This window comes from Oncorhynchus kisutch, linkage group LG22 (assembly GCF_002021735.2).
Source record: "Oncorhynchus kisutch isolate 150728-3 linkage group LG22, Okis_V2, whole genome shotgun sequence".
Lineage (NCBI taxonomy): Eukaryota > Metazoa > Chordata > Actinopteri > Salmoniformes > Salmonidae > Oncorhynchus > Oncorhynchus kisutch.
The window spans coordinates 23,039,722-23,052,276 of NC_034195.2; the positions used below are offsets into that span (position 1 = coordinate 23,039,722).

General features: G+C 43.4%; 1 protein-coding gene across 2 annotated transcripts in view; it reads right to left on the reverse strand.

Annotated features, from left to right (window-relative positions):
- cdh13 (cadherin 13, H-cadherin (heart)) overlaps positions 1–12,555 on the reverse strand; it is a 545,258-nt gene that overhangs the window by 337,010 nt on the left and 195,693 nt on the right. For both annotated transcript variants that reach the window (XM_020456206.2, XM_020456207.2), the window contains exon 4: positions 11,985–12,098. In XM_020456206.2, the coding sequence (XP_020311795.2) occupies positions 11,985–12,098 (114 nt within the window). The remainder of the gene's footprint in view (positions 1–11,984; positions 12,099–12,555) is intronic.

Consider the following 12,555-nt stretch of genomic DNA (forward strand, 5'->3'; position numbering starts at 1 on the left):
TGTTTCCGGGGGACCTTCAGACGAGACTTGTGAGGGTGTCCTAGAGCAAAATAACCAACATGAACGTGTTCATGAGAGTCTCACCAGAGGAGTCATATCAAACTGTTTGAACGCTACAGACAGACGTTGGCAGATCGGCTGTACCGACTTCAGATGCTTGTGGGGGTCGCAGAGCAAAACGGGGAGCACAATCGTGTTCGTCTTTCCATAAAGGGGTCATAAAGGGGCAGCAGGTAGCCTAGTGGTTAGAGCGTTGGACTAGTAACTCATTTTTTTTTATGGAAAAAAGAATAGTTTGCAGGCCAAACTGTTCGGAACGCTACAGACGACTTTGCGAGAAGACACATTTTCGTGATGTCTCCTGGTCTGACAAACACCGCTCTAGCTCTGTCACCTTTCACCGCAGATGCAGAAGTGCGACATCGGCGGATGCGGTGGATTGAGATGTATCGAAAGGCAAAAAATAAACAGATATCTCTAGCTTAAACTGACAGATATTTATGGGGATTATTTATTATGCTAATTCGATTTCTGTGGGTTGTAGACATCGACTCTACTGGGTTTAGTTCTTTTTTTTAAATGTTAGAAACGTTTAAATTTGGACATATCCATATAGGTCAATTTCCACGAATGTAAGGAATTAACAATAATTAATTTGGGAAAAAATATTATGAATTGCCATATTAGGCATAACTCAATTTTACATTTGATATTTTAGTAATTTTGCAGATGCGCTTATCCAGAGCGACTTACAGTTAGTATATTGTTCTTAAGATAGCTAGGTGGGACAACCACATGTCACAGGCATAGAAAGCACATTTTTCCTCAATAAAGTACCTATCAGTAGAGTCACACCCTGGAAGGGGGGGGGGGGGGTCGAGGTGAGGTGGAGGATTATTTAAGATACTGTTGGAAGAGTTAGGGTTTCCGATGTTTTCAGAAGATGGGCAGGGACTCTGCTGTCCTCGCATCAGGGAGAAGCTGCTTTCACCATTGGGGTGCCAGGACAGAGAAGAGCTTGGACTAGGCTGAACGGAAGCTGCCCTCCTGTAAGGATGGGATGTAGTATTTGAGCATAGCCTGACGGTAGGGAGGGGCAGTTCCTCTTGCTATTCCGTAGGTAAGCACCATAGTCTTGTGGTGGATGCGAGCTTCAACTGGAAGCCAGTGGATTGTGCAGAGGATTAGGGTTTGATGGCACAAGTGGGGAGCCCAGCCAATGGTGAGTTGTAGTAGTCCAGAAGGGAGAGGACATGGGCCTGGATTATGACCTGCGCCGCTTCCTGTGTGAGGAAGGGTCATAGTCCACTGATGTTTTAGAGCACGAACCTGCAGGAGCGAGTCACTGTTTTGATGTTTGCAGAGAACGACAGTGTGTCGTACAGGGTCACGGTTTTGATGTTTGCAGAGAACGACAGTGTGTCGTACAGGGTCTCTGTGAAGGCGACACTGAAGTTGTCAACGGTGATGGAGAGTTCAACCCCGGAGGAAGAGCAGTTCCGTTCGAGGTTGAGCTTGAGATGGTGGACCGACATCCAAGTTGAGATATCTGCCAGGCACGCAGAGATGCGTGTTGCCACCTGAGTGTCAGAAGTGGGGAAGGAGAAAAGTAGTGTCATCCGCATAGCAATGATTGGAGAGACCATGTGAGGATATGACGGAGCCGAGTGACTTGGTGTGTAGAGAGAAGAGGACAGGGCCTAGAACCGAGCCTTGGGGAACACCAGTAGTGAGAGTACGTGTTGCAGACACAGCTCCTCTCCACGTCACCTGGTACTGTAGGAGTGGCCTACCAGGTAGGATGCAATCCTGAGTGGGTAGAGAAGAGGATCTGATGGTTCACAGCGTCTAAGGCAGTGATAGATCTAGGAGGATGATAACAGATCAGAGAGTCAGCTTTGGCAGTGACACATAGAAGAGCAGTCTCGGTTGAGTGACTCGTCTTGAAGCCTGACTGGTTAGGGTCAAGAAGATCGTTCTGAGAGAGATAACGAGAAAGTTGATCAGAGACAGCACGCTCAAGCGTTTAGAAAATAAAAGAAAGAAGGGATACAGATCTATAGTTTTTGACATCAGATGAGTCGAGTGTTGGTTTCTTGAGGAGGGGAGCGACTTGGGCCATTTTGAAGTCACAGCCAGTGATCACAGCCAGGGGACATAGCCAGTGATCACAGCCAGTGGACACAGCCAGTGATCAGCGATGAGATAATGAGGGAAGCAAGGAATGGCAGAAGGTCTCCAGAGATGGTCTGGAGAAGGGAGGAGGGGAGGGGGTCGAGCTGGGCAGGTTGTCGGGCGGCCAGACCTCACTAGTCGCAGGATGTCATCTGGAGAGAGAGGGGAGAAAGAGGTCAAGGCGTAGAGTAGTCCTGTGTGAGTGAGACCAGTGGACTGAATAGGATGAGTGAATGAGTAGCGGATGTCATCAACCTGGCTAACAAAGTCACCCACAGAGAAGGAGGAGGAGGGAGGGGGTGGAAGATTAAGTAGTGAGGAGAAGGTGGAAAAGAGTTTCCTTTTATTCTATGTTGCTTTTCTTCCACTCAAGTCAGCAAGAAGACAACTGCCTCTTGATGACATCCGCAGTCTAGATTGAAGATAATAATTGGATTATTAGTTTGAATCAATTGTGTTGAGGCCTGAGGAAGGCCCTAAACAAGTCTCCAGCCAACTAAGTCATAGACTGTTCTCTCTGCTACCGCACTGCAAGCGGTACCAATGAAACAAGAACCAACAGGACCCTGAACAGCTTCTACCCCCAAGCCATAAGACTGCTAAATAGTTAGTTAAATAGTCCGGGTAGCTATTGGTTAACTATCTGTAATGACCCTTTTTACACCAACTCTTTTGACTCATCACATACGCTGATGTTACTGTTTATTGTCTACCCTGTTTGCCTAATCACTTTATCCCTCCCTATATGTACATATCTACCTCAACTACTACTAAAGATGTCAAAGTGTTTTCACTAATTGTTTTCAGTATCTTAATGTTGTTTTTGTTTTGTGTTTTCTGATTGTTTCAGTGCATGCATTCAACAATTTGGACAAAGGACTTCCACAGGGGCCGCCATCTCCAAAGTGCACTCAAAAGGGGTTCTGAACTGGATTTAGTTGTTGTTATTTAAATGTTGTCATTCTCTTTTAAACGTTCATTGGTTAAAATGTCATTGCTCAGTTATCACTTGGCTCATGTAAATGCTGTAGTTGCCCCTTTAAACATCCTAAGGTGTTCACATTTCTCTCATGTAATTGAAAAAGACTAAATAACCTCTAGTGACTCCCCATCCCGCATGAGGGAGCGTAATCACCGACTGACACTAATTAGCATAACGCAACGGACATAAATAGAAAATAGAAAATATTCCTATTCATGAAAATCACAAGTGAAATATATTGAGACACAGCTTAGCCTTTTGTTAATCACCCTGTCATCTCAGATTTTCAAAATATGCTTTACAGCCAAAGCTAGACAAGCATTTGTGTAAGTTTATCGTTAGCCTAGCATAACATTTTGTCCAGCTAGCAGCAGGTAACTTGGTCACGGAAATCAGAAAAGCAATCAAATTAAATCGTTTACCTTTGATGAGCTTCGGATGTTTTCACTCACGAGACTCCCAGTTAGATAGCCAATGTTCCTTTTTTCCAAAAATATTATTTTTGTAGGCGAAATAGCTCCATTTGTTCTTCACGTTTGGCTGAGAAATCACCCGGAAATTGCAGTCACGAAAACGGCAAAAAATATTCCAAATTAGCTCCATAATATCGACAGAAACATGGCAAACGTTGTTTATCATCAATCCTCAAGGTGTTTTTCAAATATCTATTCGATAATATATCCACCGGGACAATTGTTTTTTCAGTAGGACCGATTGGAATAATGGCTACCTCTGTATTTTACGCGAGAATCACTCTGGGAGCCATCAGGTGACCAGTTGCCCAATGTAGCCATTTACGGGTATTCTTCAACATAAATGCGTAAAACTACGTCACAATGCTGTAGACACCTTGGGGAATACGGAGAAAAAGTAATCTGGTTGATAGCCCATTCACAGCTCAATAGGGACACATTGGAACGCAGCGCTTTCAAAACATTAGGCACTTCCGGATTGGATTTTTCTCAGGCTTTCGCCTGCAATATCAGTTCTGTTATACTCACAGACAATATTTTTACATTTACAAATGAGTTATCTTATTTGTACATTTGATTTTAAAATTATATGTTGATTCATTCAATGTTGATTCATTGAAGTGGAGTGTTTAAACTTAAAACTATTATTCAGGATGAACTAATGTCAATGCTCATTCATCACAGATCACAATTCTGCAATAAAATGGGTGAAGGGGAACTGTCTCTAATTTGTGTTTCTGTCTTGCTTTCTCAAATGAACATGACCTTTTAGTCCAGTTGTGAGCTCTCCAATCTGTTATATTTGATTGTCACCATCTCAGGATATCAGCTGAAGTGAACCCATTTTGCTAATTATAATGTCATGCATCACCAATGCAGCCACAGGTCTACAGTACGATGACATTAATGGCCTTACGGTATGAGCATGTGTAATGCACCCCTTGTCATTGTACATCTGAAGCAGAGAACAGCTAAACTCACACATTGTTTGCATATTGTTGATGTGTTCTCAATGTAATATGATACCAGTAGATGATGTATATGAAGCTAACCATAAACCAGATTTTCTACATGATTTATCTGACGTGAAATTGTTTAATGCAAATCCGACACTTGTATTCTAGGCACATTACTGTAAATGAAAATAAGGAGCAGACAATATGTAGGCTAATAATTTTTTTTACAAAAGGGAAATAATGGGGTGTGGGGTACGTTGTAATTATACCTTGTTTATTTGCTGAGAATGATCTGAATTGCCTGGTTCACCAACTACTTTGCTGACAGAGTTCAGTGTGTCAAATCGGAGGGCATGTTGTCCGGTCCTCTGGTAGTCTCTATGGTGGTATCACAGGGTTCAATTCTCGGGCCGACTCTTTTCTCTGTATATATCAATGATGTTGCTCTTGCTGCGGGCGATTCCCTGATCCACCTCTACGCAGACGACACCATTCTGTATATTTCTGGCCCTTCCTTGGACACTGTGCTATCAAACCTCCAAATTAGCTTCAATGCCATACAACACTCCTTCCGTGGCCTCCAACTGCTCTTAAACGCTAGTAAAACCAAATGCATGCTTTTCAACCGTTCGCTGCCTGCACCCGCACGCCCGACTAGCATCTCCACCCTGGATGGTTCGGACCTAGAATATGTGGACATCTATAAGTACCTAGGTATCTGGCTAGACTGCAAACTCTCCTTCCAGACTCATATCAAACATCTCCAATCCAAAATCAAATCTAGAGTCGGCTTTCTATTTCGCAACAAAGCCTCCTTCACTCACGCCGCCATACTTACCCTAGTAAAACTGACTATCCTACCGATCCTGGACTTCGGCGATGTCATCTACAAAATAGCTTCCAATGCTCTACTCAGCAAACTGGATGCAGTTTATCACAGTGCCATCCGTTTTGTTACTAAAGCACCTTATACCACCCACCACTGCGACCTGTATGCTCTAGTCGGCTGGCCCTCGCTACATGTTCGTCGCCAGACCCACTGGCTCCAGGTCATCTACAAGCCTATGCTAGGTAAAGCTCCGCCTTATCTCAGTTCACTGGTCACACCCACCCGTAGCTCGCGCTCCAGCAGGTGTATCTCACTGATCATCCCTAAAGCCAAAACCTCACTTGGCCGCCTTTCCTTCCAGTCCTCTGCTGCCTGCGACTGGAACGAATTGCAAAAATCTCTGAAGTTGGAGACTTTTATCTCCCTCACCAACTTTAAACATCTGCTATCTGAGCAGCTAACCGATCGCTGCAGCTGTACATACTGTAGTCCATCGGTATATAGCCCACCCAATTTACCTACCTCATCCCCATACTGTTTTTATTTTATTTACTTTTCTGCTCTTTTGCACACCAGTATCTCTACCTGCACATGTTCATCTGATCATTTATCACTCCAGTGTTAATCTGTTAAATTGTAATTATTCACTCCTATTTATTGCCTACCTCCTCATACCTTTTGCACACAATGTATATAGATTCTTTTTTTCTACTATGTTATTGGCTTGTTTATTGTTTACTCCATGTGTAACTCTGAGTAACTAGCCTACCTGGTTAAAGAAAGGTGAAATAAAATCAAATGGCATGAAGGAGGATTGCGTAGATTGTTGGTGTTGATGGTGGGTGAAGAGAGATTTGCAAAAAAAAAGTCAAAGCCACAATTTCCTTTATCCAAAGTACCCATTCATGTGCATTTTACAAGTAGACCTATCTATATATATATTTTAGTATAGGTAGTGAACTATAATCATCCTGACACAGGTATAATGAAAGTGCCTTAAGCTATACTATATGAGAATCATAATGTTAAGATACCATTATCCAATCGGTAGCATATTACACGGGAAATTCATGCATTTACGATCTTAGAATGTGTGTTACTGGTGGTTTCCATCCTTCAGTGGGCAAATATCACAATTTTAATTTAGTCAACACATTCACAAATGGTTTGATCACTGCTTTTAGGTTTAGGTTGATTGAGGTTCAAGCAAACAGTGTTGTGCACATCTCTACACCCACCACCAACAATCTCTGCAATCCTCTTCCATGCCATTGACCTGCTAATATAGAATTGGAAAACCAGACACGGCCATAATTTGCATAAAGTAGAGCAGAGCTCAACTTTTTCTACCGCTCTGCTAGCAGGGTTCTCGCCACTCACTTTCCACCAAATTCTCTGCATGCTCTCATTAAAAATGAATGGGGGCGGAACTTCTCCTGCTGAAGCTGCGTCTGGTCAAAATGCACTGGAGTAGAAACACCAAAATACAGGCCATTTCAGATCAAAATTTCCCCTTTACCAGGCTCCCCCTCAGAGGGGTAACACTTAAGATAAATGAATGGCTGTCATGCTGGTAGTGAGGAGCATAAGGAGGAGAAGCTGTATCCATGTGGTAAATCCATTTTGCCTGCTCTCCGATGTATAGCTTCCGTCATGTCAAATAGCCCACATTAGCCTGCCTCCTCATGCAGGACTCACTGGGGGAGAAGAGGGGAGAGCAGATAGAGAGTGAGAGAGAGACAGATAGGGAGAGAAAGACAGAGAGAGAGACAGAGAGATTGAGAAACAGGGAGAGAGACAGAGAGATTGAGAGACAGAGAGAGAGAGACAGAGGGAAAGAAAGAGAGAGACAGAGGGAGAGAGACAGAGAGATTGAGAGACAGAGAGAAAGACAGAGAGAGACAGAGATTGAGAGACAGAGAGAGAGAGATATAGGGAGAGAAAGAGGGAGAGAAAGACAGAGAGAGACAGAGCCCCTTGAATTGAATTGAATTGAGAGACAGAGAGATTGAGAGACAGAGAGAGAGAGAGAGAGACAGAGAGAGAGAGAGAGACAGAGGGAGAGAAAGACAGAGAGAGAGACAGATCCCCTTGAATTGAATTGAATTGAGAGACAGAGAGAGAGAGAGACAGAGGGAGAGAAAGAGAGAGAGAGGGAGACAGAGAGATTGAGACAGAGAGAGATAAAAAGAGAGACAGAGGGAGACAGAGGGAGACAGAGAGAAAGACAGAGAGAGACAGAGAGATTGAGAGACAGAGAGAGAAAGAGAAAGACAGAGAGAGACAGAGAGATTGAGAGAGAGAGAGAGAGAGAGAGAGAGAGAGAGAGAGAGAGAGAGAGAGAGAGAGAGAGAGAGAGAGAGAGAGAGAGAGAGAGAGAGAGAGAGAGAGAGAGAGAGAGAGAGAGAGAGAGAGAGAGAGACAGAGAGATTGAGACAGAGAGAGATAAAAAGAGAGACAGAGGGAGACAGAGGGAGACAGAGGGAGACAGAGAGAAAGACAGAGAGAGACAGAGAGATTGAGAGACAGAGAGAGAAAGAGAAAGACAGAGAGAGACAGAGAGATTGAGAGAGAGAGAGAGAGAGAGAGAGAGAGAGAGAGAGAGAGAGAGAGAGAGAGAGAGAGAGAGAGAGAGAGAGAGAGAGAGACAGAGGGAGAGAAAGAGGGAGAGGGAGAGAAAGACAGAGTGCGAGACAGAGCCCTTTGAATTGAATTGAGAGACAGAGAGATTGAGAGACAGAGAGAGAGAGAGAGTGAGAGAGAGAGAGAGAGAGAGAGAGAGAGAAACCTTCCATAACAAAGCCATCACCTACAGAGAGATGAACCTGGAGAAGAGTCCCCTAAGCAAGCTGGTCCTGGGGCTCTGTTCACAAACACACCCTACAGAGCCCCAGGACAGCAGCACAATTAGACCCAACCAAATCATGAGAAAACAAAAAGATAATTACTTGACACATTGGAAAGAATTAACAAAAAAATAGAGCAAACTAGAATGGTATTTGGCCCTACACAGAGAGTACACAGCGGCAGAATACCTGACCACTGTGACTGACCCCAAATTAACGAAAGCTTTGACTATGTACAGACTCAGTGAGCATAGCCTTGCTATTGAGAAAGGCCGCCGTAGGCAGACATGGCTCTCAAGAGAAGACAGGCTATGTGCTCACTGCCCACAAAATGAGGTGGAAACTGAGCTGCACTTCCTAACCTCCTGCCCAATGTATGACCATATTAGAGAGACATATTTCCCTCAGATTACACAGATCCACAATCCAATTTTGATAAACTCCCATATCTACTGGGTGAAATTCCACAGTGTGCCATCACAGCAGCAAGATTTGTGACCTGTTGCCACGAGAAAAGGGCAACCAGTGAAGAACACACACCATTGTAAATACAACCCATATTTATGCTTATTTATTTTATCTTGTGTCCTTTAACCATTTGCACATTGTTAAAACACTGTATATATATAATATGACATTTGTAATGTCTTTATTGTTTTGAAACATCTGTATGTGTAATGTTTACTGTTAATTGTTATTGTTTATTTCACTTTATATATTCACTTTATATATTATCTACCTCACTTGCTTTGGCAATGTTAACACATGTTTCCCATGCCAATAAAGCCCTTGAATTGAATTGAATTGAGACAGAGGGAGAGAAAGACAGAGAGAGAGACAGAGCCCCTTGAATTGAATTGAGAGACAGAGAGATTGAGAGACAGAGAGAGAGAGAGAGAGAGACAAAGAGAGATGGTGGTTGGCAGGGGGTCATTCCCACCACAGTCTTACAGAGCTTCTCCGTACTCTGTACCAGAGGATTCTAACATAATCTCTCTATAAAGGGATGACTGCTTCAAAACATCACGGAGCTAGTCAACCCTCGTTCTGCCATCAGTGGAGGCACATCACTGATGTATGCCATTACATGATTCTCGTAACAGTGAAATGAATCTTGTATGGACAGAAATGGAAGGAGATGAGGTTTGATGTACAGTATGTACAGTATGTAATCAGTAGTGACTAAGAACACAATTTACAAGCTGTATGTTTTTTTTTTCAACTAATTTAAAAAATGTTCTAGAACACCTATTGAACTCCTGTAAACCAAATTAATCTGCTGACTGTAGATCTACCTGTCTCTCTCTCATTGGGGGCCTGACTCCCAACCGAAAGGTCGCTGGTTCTTATACCTGAGCTGACAAATCTGTCAATGTGACCTTAAGAAGGGCACTTAACCCTACTTTGCTCCAGGGGTGTCGTACTACTATGGCTGACCCTGTAAAATAACACATTTCACTGCACCTATCTGGTGTATGTAACAATAAAAATGTTTTCACTACTCAGAAACTGAGAGGTAAACGGGGAGAGCTACAATACGGCTCCGCCACGGACCCTCCAGGGCCCCAGAAACAACAGGACAGAGTGGGAGAGATACAGTACGGCTCCGCCACGGACCCTCCAGGGCCCCAGAAACAACAGGACAGAGTGGGAGAGATACAGTACGGCTCCGCCACGGACCCTCCAGGGCCCCAGATACAACAGGACAGAGTGGGAGAGATACAGTACGGCTCCGCCACGGACCCTCCAGGGCCCCAGATACAACAGGACAGAGTGGGAGAGATACAGTACGGCTCCGCCACGGACCCTCCAGGGCCCCAGAAACAACAGGACAGAGTGGGAGAGATACAGTACGGCTCCGCCACGGACCCTCCAGGGCCCCAGAAACAACAGGACAGAGTGGGAGAGATACAGTACGGCTCCGCCACGGACCCTCCAGGGCCCCAGAGACAACAGGACAGAGTGGGAATAAAGATGCCATGGCTTTAGAAGAACTTTGTGCAATTATCCATTATGTGCAAGGCTCAGCTTTGCTCCCGAGTGGCGCTTCATCTCTGTGCAAGATGTGTCACTACAGTCCCCGGGTTAAAATCCAGGCTGTATCACATCTGACCATGATTGAAGTCCCATAGGGCGGTGCACAATTGGCCCACCATCCGTCCGGGGTAGGCTGTCATAGTAAATACGAATCTGTTCTTAACTGACTTGCCTAGTTAAATAGAGGTAACATGTAAAAAATAAAAAATAAATTAAAAAGTGATGTCTCTCTTTTAATATTTCATTTTCAGACTCTCTGGGTGTTCTGAGATATGGTTGATCCTTTAGTCTGATCGGCTAAATGCACACACACAGACACGTTGTTCATGTCTTAGTGTTCTTTTGCAAATGAGGCTGTGAGGAGTAAATTATGGAAGGTATAAAGTCCAATAGCTGTTTCCCATTAGGGTTAAAAAGTTCTGGTAACTTTCCCCAAATGTATTGGTGTTCCAGTTTCAAACACATCAAGGATCTTTTTTTTATCCATCAAAGGAATTCCTTGAGTATGCACACAAATGTTTCCTTCTATCCATCAAAGGAATTCCTCGAGTATGCACACAAATGTTTCCTTCTATCCATCAAAGGAATTCCTCGAGTATGCACACAAATGTTTCCTTCTATCCATCAAAGGAATTCCTCGAGTATGCACACAAATGTTTCCTTCTATCCATCAAAGGAATTCCTCGAGTATGCACACAAATGTTTCCTTCTATCCATCAAAGGAATTCCTCGAGTATGCACACAAATGTTTCCTTCTATCCATCAAAGGAATTCCTCGAGTATGCACACAAATGTTTCCTTCTATCCATCAAAGGAATTCCTCGAGTATGCACACAAATGTTTCCTTCTATCCATCAAAGGAATTCCTCGAGTATGCACACAAATGTTTCCTTCTATCCATCAAAGGAATTCCTAGAGTATGCACACAAATGTTTCCTTCTATCCATCAAAGGAATTCCTCGAGTATGCACACAAATGTTTCCTTCTATCCATCAAAGGAATTCCTCGAGTATGCACACAAATGTTTCCTTCTATCCATCAAAGGAATTCCTCGAGTATGCACACAAATGTTTCCTTCTATCCATCAAAGGAATTCCTCGAGTATGCACACAAATGTTTCCTTCTATCCATCAAAGGAATTCCTCGAGTATGCACACAAATGTTTCCTTCTATCCATCAAAGGAATTCCTCGAGTATGCACACAAATGTTTCCTTCTATCCATCAAAGGAATTCCTCAAGTATGCACACAAATGTTTCCTTCTATCCATCAAAGGAATTCCTCGAGTATGCACACAAATGTTTCCTTCTATCCATCAAAGGAATTCCTCGAGTATGCACACAAATGTTTCCTTCTATCCATCAAAGGAATTCCTCGAGTATGCACACAAATGTTTTCTTCTATTCATCAAGCCACCCATTTGATTTGAGTGTCATCCAAAAAGTTTTTTATTATTACAAAACTCTCAAATCAAAGCACTGTTGTTATATTCGTTAGGTGTAATTGTGTACTGTTTAATGTTTAAATACTGATTATTCATGTTATTCACAGTTCACATATGAGGAGAGGCATGTTTTCACTGGAATATGGATATCCGCTTTGTTTGACTGTGAATAACACTTAATCAGAAGGTCAAGCAGTCAGTGTATTAGTGGAGCCCGAGGTGGGACGGACGGGTGAGGCTTACCGTGCCAATGACTTTGGGGAAGGGCGGCTCCATGTTCTCATTGACATGCATGCGAGGGGCGAACAGGGCTCTCTTCGATCTGTAGGGCTGGATCTGTCCAAGGCCAAGGATCTCCTACACAAACAAACACAAAGAGAGAGGGGTGGCATTCAAAACACATCACATTGAATAGGAAGGATGTACAGTAATGCACACTGAGCATGAGTCCATTCATACACACAATACAATCAAGTCACTGTACAGTTCATTGTGCTGCTCTTGTATTTCTTGCTCACATTGAAGAGTGTGTCACAACACTCATAATGTAATGGCTGTACAGTATTGTAAGCTCTAACACACACACACACACACACACACACACACACACACACACACACACACACACACACACACACACACACACACACACACACACACACACACACACACACTCTATAGGCATATGGCTTCCTATCCTCCTCTCATCTCAACCATGATGACCACTGATTGGTGGAAGAAAGGACATACAGGTAACTGCCAAAATAAAGGAAACACTTGAGTAAATGGGGGATACAAAGTCTATTGAAAGCAG